Raw genomic sequence first — 17,337 nt, forward strand, 5'->3', positions numbered from 1 at the left:
AGGAATGGTAAAGCCCTCTCGCTCACGGCCGGCTATATAGAGATTTCTTTAGATGCAGATAGCAGCAGAGCTTAGAAAGCCAGCCTGGGGATGCTCACCTGGGCTGCCTTCGACTGGAAAGTCATTTATGTCCCTATTTCCTTGTCTGGAAAATTGGTCCAATGGGACTTAGTTCACGTTGCTATTTTTTTTTTTTCTTCCCTGATAGTGCAGTGGTTGTTACATGATTTATTTCTGTTGACATACTCCACGATCTGTGGATGTGAACTTTTAATGTCGCAGCACAAAACTTCCAGAAGCACCAGCCACTTTTCAAAACCGTGGTTTTCTGTCACTGTGGTATCGTCTACCTCACATTTAAGCACGTAGCTGGGCAGGCCCGGTCCGTTGTCAACCTATAAAAGAGAATAAATAACAGCAACAGTAACCAACAGATTTTGGATTAAGTTCCCTTTCTTAGAGTGGAAAGAGACTTGTTTGGTGCTTTCTGTGTGCCAGGCGCTCTCTCTAATTGCTTTGCAGATGCTAACTCATTCAAACCTTGCGATGACCCACTGGGGTAGACAGGCAGGTCCAAGTGAAGAATTTCTCCAAGGTCCCCAAACTAATAAGTAGCAGGGTTGCGATTTGACCCTTGGAAATGTGGCTTTCAGAGTTGGTCCTCTCAACCGCTGCACTTAAGATGCCTTTCAGATGCCTCTCAATTAACATGGTCAGGATGACTGCCCAGATAAGGCCAGTGGCCTGGGTGTCTCTGCTGAATCTATTTAATTGGGATGCAGATTATAAAATTATCAACTTGTGATAAAATTATCGTTAGAGCTTTGCAACATCTAACCAGAAAGAAAAAAAAAGAAAAAAACTCCACTTAAAACATCTTAACGTGAAAATGTGTTGAGAACATATATCCCATCTCAGCAGAGATATGAAGAGGGGTAGGTAAATCACCCACCTGGCTCTCCCCAACCTCTCCCGCCTCTGGATGTGGAGACCCCCTGCTCCATAATCAGAATTCTCTGGCTATAAGGTAATGATGGTCCTAGGAGACTGGTTCAGGGAAACATGCCAAGACCTTTTAGTTCCTCAGGACATTTTGGTGAGTATTGTTTGAATTTTCCTGGCCTGAGCAAGGGGTTGGGGAGGGTTGTGTGTGTATGTGTGTGTGTGGGGGGGCAATTATAACCCTTGATTATGAAGGAAAGGAGTGATGATTACTTCTGCATCTGAAACAAACAGAAATCATCTTCCTAATAACCACGATTGTTTTCTCCCTCCCTCCTCTGCCTCGGTTCACAAAATACCTTATTAAATCCGGAGAATAAAAATGTGCCTGGGGTAATGGTTTATTATTAGAATAAATAATAGGCAATATGTTTCCCCCACCTTGCAAGTTATCAGATGGCCACGACGCTTTCTGGTCTCACTTGGAAAAGTGTGCACGTGTGTCCGAACAGCGGGGACTCTTGGTTGGCCTTGGGGGGCGGGGAGGGTGCTGCTGTCCTGTCACTTGGAGGCCAGCATCAAGCCTGAAATCGGGAACTCCAAGAGACTGCATCCTCGCAGGAAGCAGAGGGATGTGGGAGGCTGAAGGGGGTCCTTGTCAGGTGCTGCCTGTGGCTGCCACCTCTGGCCTGGTGTCTGTCTCTCGAGTGTGTCTGCCTGGGTGGCTTTGTCTCAGACCTGGAGGCCTAGCTCTGTTGCTAATGGGGTATTTAACAAGTGGGTGCATGGCACAGGTAGTGTGAAAAAGCATTTCTTCCTAAAGGAAACAGCTCTTTAAAACCTGTTATTTGAGGCTCGTCCAAGTTCTGCGGGCATCCTGACCTTCTTTTTAATCAGATAACCAACTCTTAGCTCTTCCCCGTGACTTATATCTGGAGCAGTGACTCTCCCCATAGAAGTCCTAATATCGTGGAAATGATACAGTTTTACAAGGAGCAGCAGGAGAAGAGGTGCTCACTGCTAAATGTGTAGTGCCTGGCACATACCGTACCAGGGGTCAGTTAAGTGCTAGAAACACTCGGTATTTTGAGATTTCAGGATATGCTCAGTAAATCATCACAAGCATTGTTAGCCACCATTTAAATATGGTAGACCTTTCAGTCTTTGAGCTTATCTGCTCAAGTTTATATGTGACAACAAACCCATTATTTTCCCCCCTCAGTTGGTACTTAGCCTCACCAAGCTCTTTTCTCCGGTCCTCTCCACGCTTGCGTCTCCACTCCAAAGCTGGCACGTCTACAAGAAGACAAGCCTTAAGGAGCAAATTCTAGTTGTCCCCAAGGTTGAAATAAAATTGTTGGGGGAGAGACGAGTGGATTCCTCAATTTGTTCTCTAAAATGCATTTTCTTCAATTTATATAACATGAGCCAGAATCGAGTTAATTAATCATGGGTGACTTGACTCATTGTTGGGACTTTTTCTTTTCATTTTTTTTTCCCAATTGATTATTCCTCACTTCCTTTCCTAAATCCTAAGCAATTACTACTTTCATACACTTTTTTTTTCTCCCTTACATCACAAAAAAACTCCACCAGAAAACCCCCCAAAACAAAAATCCTAGCCACAACAAGTGATGGGCTCTGTATTTTCATATGACATAAATAGTACTGTTTGCCTGGAATCAGAGAGCACACTTCATTGTAGGATACATTTGGAAAGAGCAACAAACTTTATTATAGTCAATGCGATGGATTGTTTTATATTCAGGGATTTGAGGTCTTCCTCAACTCAGATCTCTAACAATCACTTCATCTAAGAACCCAGAAGTAGCATAGGGCATATCAGTCTTTTTTATTTTTCACTTTTCCACTGACTGGAATGCAAACTAAACTATATAATGTCCCTGGAATTGGAGTTGAGCTTTTTCTAGGGTGACCACCCAGGGTTTACCCTTTGGTGTCTTGGGAGTAATTTATAACTACTGTTAGTTGAGTACCTACTATGTGCCAGGACTGACTTGGGCTTGATACCCTATATCCAATTTCTTTTTTCATCTTGACGATAACCTTATTATTCAGCTTTTAAAAATTATATTAATATGACTGCCATGCATTTGAATGTACAAAAGCAGCGGGCATTCATTGCAAGTTGAAATAGCAGAACCCAAGATTATGAGAAATAGCCTCTCTACTTCCTTGTCCCCATTATTATTCTCATTCCCACGATATAATTTTTGTGCTTTTCTTTGCAGTTTGGTGTTTATCATTCTAGACTTTTTCCCATGTATGAATGGATATTTGTATATTCATTTTTATATGCTTTTTATATTTTTTATATTTTTATAAAATATGAATATAGCATATATTTATATATAGCATATATTTTATATGCTTTTTACATATTTATATTTTATATATGTGTATAAATATATATAACTTTTTAAACAAAAATTGAATCGTATTTTAAAAATTGGTTCAACTTGCTTTGTTTTATTCATTCTATCATGGACACTGTTTTATAGCTGTGAATTTCTAGTGAATCCATAGTATTCCATAGTGTAGTTCAAGAGTTGGCAGATTATGGCCATAAGCCACATGCAGCCCACAGCATTTAGTGAAAATAAAGTTTTATTGAAACACCGCTGCAGCCACTCGTGGACACATTGATTTTGCTGCTTTCTCACCGGAAGAGCAGGATTGAATAGCTGTAGCAGATTCTATGACCCTCAAAGCCAAAATTATTCACCACTTGCCTCTTATGGAAGGTATGCCACCCCCGTTACAGAAGAACTATAACTCACTTAACCGTTTTAGTACTGATGGACACTGATACTCTTCTACGTTCCAGATTTGTGTTAGGAGAAGTATGCCCTTCCCTCCTCATTCCTCCTTCTGTTTTGTTAAAGAAGCTCCTAGCGGAGGAATCTTTGAGGGAAAGGAAGTGCACATTCTGTGCTGTGACAGCTGCCAACTGCTCTCCAACAGGTGTATATCCCAAGTTATACTCTGATCCGCGGGCTTTAGGAATGCCTAGTTACCCACCCATCTCAAAAGGATGCTATCAAATCTTTAAAAATTTCAGGGCCGCAATCGTCTATATATTCATATACATGTGTACATATCTAATAGACACTTATACATACATATATGTATATGTATGCATATATACACCTTATTTTTTGAGAAAAGGAATCTGAGACTCAAAGAGTGTCATTACTTCAGCCAAATTCGCACAGTCTAAGAGGAACAAAGCCAGGATCTAAACCCAAATCATTTGGCCTACTGTTCCTTCTGAAAACCCCTGGCCCTCACACTAATCCCTACAGCGATTTCTAGTATTGGTTGAATTATATCAATGTGCCGGGTGCTTTGCTTAGTACTTTACCTGGATTGTCTCATTTTGTGCTCACAAGAAAATTAGACACTAGATAGGCACCACTGATTCCCATTATTCAGATGTGGAAATTGAGAACGGGGAGATAATACAATGTGGCTCATATGACATAGAGGATGCACCATGATTGGACTGAAGCAGTCTGCCCGTGAGCCTCCAGTCTCCATTGAGGAAGGGACTTGACTTATAAAAGGATCTGGTGAACTGTTGTCAGAGAAATCTCATCTGGTGGAAAGTATCCCAGTCTGAACTCATCCGGCCACAAAATGCTTAAGTGTGCAGATCCGTGCATTTATGGGGCTAGATAGCGTAGTCATTTCACGTTCTATTGAAGACCACCACAAGCAGGTAAATGGTATCATGTCAGGCAGAGCAGCAGATGAGCACTTGCTAAGGACAAATGAGGTGCAGACTGGGTTAAAAAACGTGGGTTTCTTTGGTTTGGGTCAGTCTCCTTGATGCCGGGTGCTGTGTACTGCACTGATCCAGGGAGGGGCTTGAGTCCAGCTGTCTGAATTGCAGTTCCCTCTCCAATACATCCTAGCTTTGCAACTTCAGAAAATCACTCCACCTATTTGTGCCTCAGTTTCCCCATCTGTAAGATGGAGCTAAGGATACTGTCTACTCCTGATGTGGCGAGCATTAACCGAAATCCTCCTAAAAAGCAAATAGCACCTTTTTTTGGCATGTCATATACTGATGAATTTTAACCACTGGCAACGTAAAATTCATTTTACTGAATAATTTAAATCATTGTTTTCCTGTTAGCATAGTTGATATGAGCAAACATAAAGGTTTTTAATGTACTTTCTTTGTCTCCACACCCCAACCCTGTGTTGTTCTCTCTTATTTTGTCCTGCTTTCGACTGTGCTCTTTGCAATATCATCTTCCTAAATCCTTGGGTAGGTCAGCCTGCCCGACTCTTATTCATCCAGTAACAGTCAGATCGAGGACTCATCTCTGAAAACTCCTGACCGATGCCTCACTCAACTATTTTCCCCACGTGGCTGACTGGGTTGGTGCCTCTCTATCACACAATGACCTGGCACTATGATTTCCATTTTATTCATCTTTTCTCCTCTCTTTGAGATTTTTTTTTTTTTTTTAGGAAATGTATCATGCATCATGTATATCTGCATGCCCTCCCATTACACAGTGCTTGTCAGGTGGTAGGAACTCAGAGTTCACATGTCAAATGTGTACAGTAATCCTGAAATGCATTAAGGAAGAGGGCAAACTGTAAAAGTCACCCTAGGTATTTTGAAGCATGCCCTCAAACGGAATCCCATCTTATTTCAGAAGAATTAATAATGACTATGAAAATGGAGAATTTGAGAAATGTAGGTAGGTACCAACTGATTTGATTTATTGAGTTCTACGTTGCTAGACTTCCTTGGTGCTTTTTTTCTGAATAATTCACAATTTCCCTGAAATTTGGAATTTCTAACATTCTCTTACTTCCAACAGGAAAAGTTGCACATCTTTTTATCCATTAATTTATTGTGTGTCTTCTTTCTTTTGATTTGTACTTTTCCCAATTTAACTTGATCTCTCATCAATTTCCTCTTTTGCTCGACTCTTCTGCCATATTGAATTACTCACACTTCATAATCTCACTGGGATTTCCACACATTCTGCTGTCTCCTTGAAAGGATTTTTTAAAAATGTATTCTTTCTTTGAATACATTTTCTAAAAGACACCAAACAAACAAAAACAATAGCACAGGTTTTCAACTCTCTAAAACAAGGTTGTCATCCCTCCTATATGCTGTTGGCACATCTTATATTTCATTGTTGCTAGCATTCTCTTTATGATAATTATGAATTTACTCTTTTTCCTCATTGGTGAGCCCCAGAAATCTTTTGTTTTTCCTACTGCATTCCTAGTACCTAGAACAGTGTCTGATATACAGTGTCTGTATAGTGTCTGGATCCATTTATTGTTGAATACATGGAGGAATGGATGGATGGACAAACACATGAAAGGAATGGATTCCAAAGATGGTCCTGGTCTCCAGAAAAAGAAGTCAAATAAGACTCAGTGCTTCCCATTGTAGATCTAGGCTGATGTGTGGAAGAGGAAATCAAACTAGTAATAGGGTCAGGATAAAGTGGGAAGAACTATAAGAGAGAGCTCAAAGTCAGTGGAAGATGAAAAAGGCTGACTCTGAGAAAGATTCTTTGGCCTGGTTGGCTCAACGTAGATAGGAGATGGGAGAAGATGAATCCCTGCTATTAAACATCCCGTTCAACCAGGAGAGCAAAGGGTCTCATGCTGAAGTTTATTGCTTCAGTTTCTAACCTTTCATAAGTGCTTACTTGGCAGCCCTATCGAGAGTGGTATTTGATTCTCTGGAAGCATCTTAAAGGAGCAGCACCAGACCTCCCACTTTCCCTTTTTTCATTTAGGCTATAAAATATATTGGTTCTGTGCATTACTGCCATGAGTGGAAAAAAAATATATTACATGTTAGTTTCCAAATGAAATGACGTTTTGTGAAGTGTACATTTAAGATATTTTCCAAGGTTGGCTTTTAAAGAGTGCACTGGAAGAGTCTTTCTTCATAACAGATGCTAAGAATTTACAGGTGCCTTTTATTCTCTAGCCCTCTCTCATAATGGTTATGGGGAAAAAATTTAAGAGGTCCAGCAATAACTAGTGACTCTTCAGAGCATCATGTCACCATGCGTGGAGTTGTGTGATGAACACAGTTGCAACAGATACACAGGCTTATGGTGGGACTCAGTCATCTTGCCTAACTGGCCATTTGCACCCTATCACTTGGAGAGGAAGGGGCGGCGAGTGGCCACCTTGCTCAGAGTTGACTTCCATCCAAAGAGATAACAGCAAATGTAGGCTCCATTAGGCAGCAGGTAGAGTCCAATTCACAAAATACTTATGGGATCAGACAGGAACGTGGCCCAAAAAGAGAATCAGGATAATGGTATTAGAATATTGGCAGAACAATATGGAATGCCATGCAGGAAAGATTTTCTAAAAATTAAAATAAAAACGCAAAATTAAAAAAAAAAAACCTCACAAATGTCCACTATAGAAATTACTCAAAAAATGTCCTTTTTTATTATCTCCAAATCTCATTTTCCTTAATCAGCTTCATTTGCAGGACAACATAGCTATTTCCATGGCTACTGCTGAATTTTGTATTTGATATGCTCTGTAATAGGAACATCATAATATGGCATCAATTCACATTGGTTAGGTCAGTAGGCTCCTGGTTTTTTGTTTTGTTTTGTTTTGTTTAAATGTCATTGTGTGTGTCGGACAAACCCTTCTGAGTTTTAAAGGCACATGTTAAAAATATTAACCTTGTTATTAGATAAAGCAATTTATTGGATTAAAACGAAGGCTATCACTATTACGAGTAACAATAACAGTAAAAACATGTACTTCTGCAAGCCACAGACACTAAAATATTTTCCAATTATAAATGTCCTGCATGACCTAAAGGATACTTTGTAAACCACAGCAAAGCATTAAGAAAATAATATTGTCATCACTCTTTAATTGAACCTACAATTTAGTTTTAGATTGAGATATGTGTCCTGTTTCAGTTAATTTTTGTATACATAGTAGTGAGTTTTAGGTTAGGGTGTTTCATTTCCTTTTGTTTCTGTATACAGGCATCCAATTATTCTAGAATCATTTGGTTTGGGGTATTTCACTTTTTGTTGTGTGTGTGTGTGTGTGTGTGTGTGTGTGTGTTTTAAGGGATTGCTCTAAGGATTACAGTACACACACTTCACTTCTCTTAGTCTACATAGAATCAATATTTTAGCATTTCAACTGGAATGTACAAACCTTATTGACACATGGGCCCCTTTGCTCTTCTCTCTTTATGTTGGGTTTATCTCAGGTACATTGCAAACCTTGTTACGCAATTTTGTGATTTTTCTGCCTCCAACCATTACACACATTTGAAAGAACTCAAGAGACTAGTCTATTATATTTGTATTTACCCATATGTTTACCATTTCCTTTACTCTTCCTCTCGTCTTGAGGTTCCAAATTTTCTCTTGGTATTAGATTCCCTCTGTCTGGGGACCTTCCTGTAGCAATTCTATGAGAGCAGGTCTGTTGGCAATGAATTTTTTTTTAGTCTCTTTAATATCTCACCTTCATGTCTAATGGATATATATTTTAAAGATTTTATTTATTTATTCATGAGAGACAAAGACACAGGCAGAGGGAGAAGCAGGCTCCATGCAGGAAGCCTGATGTGGGACTAGATCCCAGGACTCTAAGATCACACCCTGGGCTGAAGGCAGGCGCCAAACCGCTGAGCCACCCAGGGGTCCCACTAATGGATATTTTTAATGGGATTACAATTCTGGATTGCCACTTCTTTTCTTTCAAAAAAAAAAAATCATGTGCTACCTTCTTCTGGCCTCCCTGATTTTTCTCTGTTTAAATGAGAAATCCACAGTAATTTGAATTAGTACTCTCATACAAATAATGGATTATTTGTCTCTGGCTGTTTTCAAAGTGTGGTTTGTTTCGTTTTGTTTTTCAGTTTTCAGCAGTTTGATTATATCTGGATGTGAATTTCTTTGGGTTTACCTCTTTAGGGTTTGCTGAACTTAAATTTATAGGGGTATATCATTTGCCAAATGTGGGGAGTTTTAGCCATAATTTCTTCAAATAATTTTTCTGCAGTGAACTCTGTCTATATTCTAGAATTCCAGTGACATAAATGTTATATCTTGGTATTATCCAACAGGTTCCTGGATTTACTTTTCTCTCTGTGTTGTTTAGATTGGATACTTTTTATTCTTATGTACCCCATCAAGTTCATTGAGTTTCTTCTGCTATCTCCATTCTGCATTTGAACTCATTCATTGAGTTCTTTTTTTTTTTAAGATTTATTTATTTATGATAGACAGACAGAGAGAGAGAGAGAGGCAGAGACACAGGCAGAGGGAGAAGCAGGCTCCATGCACCGGGAGCCCGACGTGGGATTCGATCCCGGGACTCCAGGATCGCGCCCTGGGCCAAAGGCAGGCACTAAACCGCTGAGCCACCCAGGGATCCCCAAGTTCTTTTTTTTTTTAAATTTAGATTATTGTTTTTACAGTGCTAAAATTTCCATTTGGTTCTTCTTTGTAGCTTTGATTCCTTTGCCAACAGTGTCTATTTTTTTTTCATTTGTTTTACTGTGTTTTCCCTTACTTGTTGGAACATTTTATAATAGCTTCTTAAAATCTTTATTTGACCATTCCAACATCTGTGTCATCCCAGTATCAGTGTCTGTGACTGTCTTTTCCCATGTGAGTTTAGATTTTCTGGTTTCTTTGTAGGCCTAGTAAGTCTGGTTGTATCCTGGGTATACTGAATATTAATGTATGAGACATTGGGTCTTATTCCTCAATGGAAATTATTGATATTTTTGTGTTAGCAGGCAATTGACCCAGTTAGATTCAGGTTGAAAGCTCTTACCTTCCTTCTGTGGATTTTGCTTCATTTCATTTCTTCATTGCTGTCGTGTCTGCTGTCTTTGCTGTAATAGTTGGATCTGTCCCACATGTACACACCCCAACATCCAGGCTGGGATCTGAGCAGCGGTCCATCCAGTTCAGTTCACAAAGTGTATGGTATCTGTTTGGGTCATATGCCTATTCATGTGGCTTGGGGTGAGTGTCGAGTTCATAAAAGCACTATGGGGTGTCATTTCCCCAAACTCTTCCCTCCTTCCAAACTCTTTCCAGGATGCTTAAGGTATTTTTTTTGTTTCCTAGGGCTCCCCTTTCTTGTCCTCCAGCCAGAGAGCTGGTACTTCTTTACTTTGTTCTTGTGCTCCTACACATAAGCCTGCCTTTGTGGCCAAGTGGAAGAGGACAGAGAAAAATCAGTGGGGATGTGCTACCTCCTGGGACCAGAGCATCTCAGGTCACAGACCAGCTTTCCCTCCTCCAGAGTGTTGGGAATCTCTCTCTATCTGTATTGTGATGCTTAATTCTGGGTTCTAGGCTGCCCTGAATGCACGCCAGGAGATGCTGGTGAGGGGAAGGGGGCAGGACCCATCACTTGTCTAGTGGTACTTTGAATTCTCTCCTCCTGCCCACTCCACCTGCTATCGCTTACCTTGCAGAGACCTCAATTGGTTGCTCTGTGCATTCTACACATTCTTAACATTGGCACTGAGTGGCGGAGACAGGGTGAAGTGCGCTCATTCCATCTCACCTCGAACCAGAATCTTACCACCCGCTTCATTATATCATGGGAACATACACATAAAATAGAACTTACCACTTTAGCCACTTTGAAGTGTACCATTCAGGGGCATTAAATGCCTCCACAATATTGTGCAGCCATCACTATCTAACTTGAGAACTTTTTCATCTCCCTAGATGGAAACTACAAACCCATGAAGCTGCCACTCCTCATGGCTACCTCCCTGAATCCCCGGTCACTACTAATTTGTTTTCTATCTCCGTGGATTTGCTCTACTTCCTCTTCCTTTTTTAACAGTTCCTGGAGATAAACCTTACATACTATAAAGTCATTTATTTCACGTGGATAATCCACCATGTGCATGTATTTTGTATATTTATAGAATTGTATCCATTTTCTTTTGAATATTTTGGAATATTTCCACCCAGGTGTTTCCTCTTTCTTTTATCTTTCTTCCTTCTTCTTAAACAATCTCCTTTACTGTGTTTTAAAAACAAAAGAGAAATTATAACACTTGTGTGCTTTTGTAGCTTCTTTTCTCAAAAAATAAATAGTGCCTTTGGAGTATTTCCCATTTCTGTTTTTTCAAAACCATGGTTCCAAATGCTGCACGTTGTGCCATCATATGAGTGTACTATAATTTACTTTTATTTTTTTAATTTTTTAAAAACATTTTATTTATTTATTCATGAGAGACAGAGAGAGAGAAAGAGAGGCAGAGACATAGGCAGAGGGAGAAGCTCCACACAAGAAGACTGATGCAGGACTCGATCCCGGAACTCCAGGATCATGCGCTGAGCTGAATGAAGGCAGATGCTCAACCTCTGAGCCACCCAAATGTCCCTATAATATACTTTTAATTTTCCCATTACTGGACATATACAGTATTTACAATTTTTTTTAATTTCACAAATAATGCTGTAGTTAATTGACATGTAAATAAGCATTTGTTTGTATCTCTTCTTATTTTCTTAGGTGCTATTTTCAGAGATGGTATTTCTGGGTTAAAGGGCATTGCAAAACCCCTAATTATAGATTTTGGGTTCTAGCATATCCAAAAATAAAGATTCTTGTTTTTGTTTTGGAGATAGTAGAAACTTTCAATACAAAATACATAAAATATACATCAAAAGTCTATTCCTAATCCTTTTTATCCTTTAGTGAAAGTTTCAAAAACTTGCAATATACTGTCAGATGTGAGGAGTCAGGAGTTGCTTCATTGGTTAAAAAAAATGCAAGAAATACACAGAATCCATAGTGAATGCAGGCCTAGATTTCATTCTAGCCTAGCTATTTGACCTGAAGGTAGAGTGAGCCAGTCCCCACAAAGGGAGAATGGCCATATGTCACAGTTTGCCTTGTCACTCCCACTTCACATCTGCTGTCCCTGGCATAGTCACTAATGCCACCCCACCATCTCCTCTAACTCATGTACATTTTTCCTGTTTGGACAATACATTATGTGGTCACTCTAAAGAAGCATCCTTGATTTTTAGAAGCACATTTTGGTAGGGCAAGGGTAATCGAGGCGTGGCATCTGTAGCACAAATCCCTTCTTTTTGAGTTTATGGTAAATATCACAAATGCACCTGAGTTTCCTTGTCTGATATAACTATTGTCCTCAGAATTCTCCCCAGATCATTTAAATGGGGATTTAACTACTGTCTGATTAGAATCAGACCATAAAATGGAGCCCATTTACCAAGGCGTGTAGGCGACACTACTGGCCCTCGATATTATAGAAGATGTGTTGTGATGGCCAGTGCCTATCCCCAGCCATTTCAGGTGGGCCTTTAGCAAAGAGCACCTGCACTGTCAGGGCAAGATGGATTTTCACACTGTGGGGACCCTTCATCCCTGGGCAGATTTTGCCTCCCATGCTCTCTACGGGATCTCTCTCCTCATTCCTTCCTCTTCAAGACTCTGGCTCATCCTAGCCTTGCTTCTGGATCACACGACTGAAAATCCAAGTGAAGCTCAGGCTATGTGGACCTAAAGAAAAAAATTAAATGCATAATTAATTAATCCTGGGTGTGCTTTGAGCCGAGTGATTAGAAACAACTTTCCATTTTCTTTCATGTTGTTTTTCTGCAGAACCTGCTGATTTCCCCCCCTCTTTTTCTTTCCTTTGTAGGTTTCAAGACAACAGATGAATTGTGAAAGAGAGCAGCTAAGGGTAGGTGCACCTGCCGGTAAAATACTTCCTGGTTCTCGTTTCTGTATGATAAGCAAAAATTTCCTTGTCTCTCCCAAGACACAGGGTTCTAAATAGCGGGCTTCATCTTAAGACTGGTAGAGTTGAAAATATTTATCCCAGCTAATTTAGTATTGATTGAGCTGGTAAATACAGTATATCTTCTTTTGAAGTGCCATTATAGTAGATATGGATTTTTTGATTTAGATTCAGCAATAAATACTTCTCTTCTGGAATTTGTTTGACATCATTGTACTCTTTTTATGTACAACATGAGGTCTAAGTAATAACAAAGGTCAAAAGGATGTCTTGCTGCCTTCTTAATGTGAATACCAGGCTGTTTGCTGAGTGGCTAAAATGCTCTCTTGCTGTTAACTGGGATGGGTTAGCTACTAATATGTCAAGGGCATTTTCTAGGAGAATTCAAGTCCTCCGTAGACCTTTTAGTTTTAGCGGCATTTGTGTATACAGAAGAAAGAGACAGAATTTTAAAACCTCATATGCTATTTACCTTCTTAAAAATGAAACTCTCTCAGTGCTCAAGTATGTTAGGTATAAAAAGTGTTGCCTAGATGAGGGGAGAATGGTTTGCTTATAAATGCAGCTGGTCGGCATTGTTCTGCTTTCATGGTATCACGGTTGATATCCTTCTTGGCACGGATATGGTATTTTAAGAAATATCAGGATTGTCTCCACCCCCTCCCATTGTACTTCTTAAAAATGCATTTGTGTTTTGGATGGATGACTTTGAAATCATAATTGGCCTAGTTTTAATGTCACTGATGGAAGTTGGCAATTTTTACTGGACAATGTGCCTTATAATCGTGTTTCCACATTATTATAAAAACTGGAGGAATCCACTGCTTTTAAAATCATAACAGTGAGGTTTGGGGGTTGGGGGACCATTGTGCTCAAAGGGATCTAATGCATCAGAATAATTTATTAAACCAGTCTAATGTCATTTATACAATGCCTTGTAACTTTTCAGAGCATTTACTTAATGCCAGTCTCGAGATGACAATGATTTGTAGAGTTATTTCCATTTTACAATTGCTGTTGGCATCAGGTTTGTTAAATCCTTGTGTAAAACAGAACCTGATTGCATGGAACTGAGAAAGTGAGTTGTGGATGTCTTCTTTTATGCATATTTATTTTATGTGGTCTCCCAGCATGGCCCTCTCTGTTAACCTCTCATCTATACCCACTTCACTCCTAAGTACCTGTGCCTACATTAGCTGTGACTCCTTTGTGAAATAGCCTTCAAGATGTTTTAAGCTTTCCTGAGCTCTCTTATTGCTTTTCCCTGCAGTCTGAATTACTGGTTCATCCTGGTAAATAATGTATTGCAACTTCAGATTTCTCTTCCTGTTTGGATGAGGACGATGGCCAGAACTAGGTCAGAGCTAGATAAAGAGGAATGCGTGCTTTTGTCTCCAGGATCCCTGATAAATGCCTCAGAATTAAGATAATGCTGAAATCTCTATTACAAATGAGACTTGCCTGGCAAATTAAGGACTCCGGAGGTAATGAAGTGCTTGTGTGCAGTTTGAGGCGTTTATTATTTTGCGTTGATGAGAACGTTGTCAACAGGGATGTGGTTTAGGAACAAGAATGGCGCCCTCTCCACTCTGTTGAATAAATTCAAGCAGTGGTTTGACATAATGGGTCATATAGTTTAGTCCTCGCGTGGCTCCAGTAGCCCCTTGTAAAATTATCTCTAATATCATGAACTGGTGCTTTGTTTGTTGTTGCTATTATAGTTTTTGTTTTTATATTGTAAACTAATTTGTGTTTTGAATCAATAGAAAACACATTTAAATCGATGGAATACACATTTCTGTGGCTTGAATTTATTTATTTGTTTGTTTGTTTGTTTATTTATTTATTTATGGTTCAAAATTTAAATGATACCAAAGGGAATGCAGTGAAGTCTTCCTTTTACATTTGAATCATGGGCATCTAGTCCCTTCCTGGGAGATGCCCAGTGTTACTATGCTGTTTGGCCTTTGACATCTATGGATATTTACTATGTCTTCTCCTTGTCTTCCTGTCTTATGGGTGTACTCAGCCCCTCTACTACCTGAAAGAGAACTTTCTCGATTAAGGTGATGGCTTTTTAAAATTTTTATTTTATTTTTCAGGATCCCTGAAAGAAATTTAGTTCTGATTTGGAATGCTAATACTTGGCCATCTCAATGAAATACATTTTCTTTAATCTCATTTTTTTTTTTTTTAGAAAGAGAGCTAGTGGGAGAAAAGTAGAGATGTTTAGTTACCATCACCATTTAAGAGTGCCTGCCTGCCAGCCACACTTTCAAAAATATGTTTTAAATACAGCAATCAAGCTACATTTCCAGATTTGCCATACTAGATGACTGGACCATGGGCATGTGGTCAAGTTCATATTTCTTCATTAATTCATTCTGTTACACATTGTCAGAATTTAGGGATACAAGTGGGTAGTTAGTTGTAAGGTGTATCCCATTTTCTTGGCCACCTGGAAGAAGCAGATAATGTAGAAAATACAGCTGTTCTTTCCATTTTGTGTGTGGGCATTGAGTAGGGACTGGCATGTCCCAGACATGCTCCTCTGCTCTCCTTTCTCTTTCTCATAAATTCTAAATTATTATTATTATTTTTTTTTGCAAAATAGGCTCTGAGGTACATGTTCTATAAGATACTACAAATCCAAAACAAATAATCTAATTTAATTAATTCTCTAATTAATTTTTTAAAAGTTGAAGAAAGACCAACTTTTTGTTTGTTTGTTTTAGTAACCAAAGGACTTCTCAGAGCCTTTAATGTGCAAAAGTGAAATACAGAGATGTGGATACAATATGCAATGTTTTGCAAAATCATCTGATCACAGAATACTTCTGGATGCAGAGTAAACTCTGAGAAACACTCTTGAAAAAAGTCTTTAACTTTTTTCACCTCCCAGTTAGGATGTTATAGTCTGCAAATACAGAAAAGCCATGCATTATTTAAAGTATAAAAACACCTCATCACCTCCCAATGCCAGGGCTGACTTTTGGTGTTAGTGCAGTGGTTTGGAATTTCTGTGTCTCTCTCGGCCTTTCTTTACTTCTCCCAAGATGAAGGACAAACATTCCTTCCTCATGTGACATTCTCATCAGGGAAGAAAGGGAAGGGGAGGTTTCTCTTCAGAGCTCCTGCATTTAATTGGAGGAAAAATCATTCCCGGAAGCCTTCTCTGTAGACATTTTCTTTCATTGTATTGGTCACTTTCTATGCCAATCACCCCCACTGTCCTGGGATCTCGTCGATTGGCTACAACAGCCGTGAGTCATCCCAGGGGATAGACCCATTGTCAATGTGATCAAAAACAGGATTTGTGGGTATCTTTGGTGGAATTACCCAATAGAGTCCACCACAGAAGAAATCTGCATGGGCCCTTCCTGTCCCTCTTGGTGTTGGTTTTAGGCCAGCTCCTTTCAGTGCTCCCTTTCATCCCACACACATGGTCATGGGAGCCACATCTACAGCCCCAGCAAGTACCTGAACTCTGGCTTATGTAATTTAATAGATGCTTTCTCTGCCAACTTCTCACAGATCGCACCTCCACATTCTACCTTTCCTAGCCAGCTTGGCCCTCCCTCTGTATTTTGCCTTATGTTCTTTGGAACAAGCCCGGATGCAGTCTTTATTCATTTCCCCTCAGCATCAGGTACTGGCATCGTACCTCACCCCAGCACCCAGCTCAGCCCCAGAGATACTGTCTGTGAGCTTCTTAGACTCTACTCTTCCCAAGAGAAGAGCATCATCCACTTACTCCTGACTGGTGATCTGCCCTTTTCAGAAGCAACTCATGTTCCCAATGAGCTAACTACAGAACAATAAACCTGTGGACTCCTCCATCCCGAGTCTTGACTGAGCCTTCCTCTGGACTTAACCTTTCAGATTGTCACAGGGTCCTGTTGGGAGGTTGATCCACAAGAGCTCACCATGAGATCTGTACATTAAGTGCTCCTGACTCTATGGGCTGTATTTACCAACTTGTCCCAGTATTACTGGTGAATGAAGCCAACAGATCGGGTAGTGCGAGGTGTACATTTACCATAACCCAACCACAAACGTTTACCTTTTCTGGCATCTGGAATGACAAAGGGACAAATAACCAACTAAGAGAGAAATTATGTGAAATTATGATCAGAGGGCAGGGGATCAAATGATCATGTTTGTTAGCATTCGTATAAAGTATTTGGTTACAAAGGGACCTTTTGTGCTATGAGTATCAGCTGTTGGTTTAGAGACTGTTTAACACATTTGGTTAGAATGCTACTAAGCAGGCAAAGGCTTGGCTCCAAGGTGGGTCAGTATTTGTTCATAGACCAAAATCTTTATCAGCAATACAGCAAATGGATACCATGGGAGTCAGCATGGTATGAGGGGTGGTGAGGCATGCTCAGGAGCTCTAGTCATAGAGACTTAGGTTCATATCTCAGATCTAAATTTGCCCTACTTTCTCAAAGCTTCAGTGTCCCTGTGTGCAAGATGGGGATACATTCTCATTGGATTGTTGATTGGATGAAATGCCTTATATAAAGCACTTCAAAAAATGTGCACCTCATAATCAGCAGTATTAGCTATTGTTG

At 39.8% G+C, this 17,337-nt stretch overlaps 1 protein-coding gene across 18 annotated transcripts in view; it reads left to right on the top strand.

Annotated features, from left to right (window-relative positions):
* RBFOX1 (RNA binding fox-1 homolog 1) overlaps window positions 1-17,337 on the top strand; it is a 2,033,710-nt gene that overhangs the window by 1,438,053 nt on the left and 578,320 nt on the right. For 16 of the 18 annotated variants that reach the window (XM_072835692.1, XM_072835700.1, XM_072835693.1 and 13 more), the window contains one exon: window positions 12,662-12,703. The exons of the other annotated variants lie outside the window; for them this stretch is intronic. In XM_072835692.1, the coding sequence (XP_072691793.1) occupies window positions 12,662-12,703 (42 nt within the window). The remainder of the gene's footprint in view (window positions 1-12,661; window positions 12,704-17,337) is intronic. 18 annotated transcript variants of the gene reach the window in all.

The sequence above is a fragment of the Canis lupus genome, chromosome 8 (assembly GCF_048164855.1).
Source record: "Canis lupus baileyi chromosome 8, mCanLup2.hap1, whole genome shotgun sequence".
NCBI lineage: Eukaryota > Metazoa > Chordata > Mammalia > Carnivora > Canidae > Canis > Canis lupus.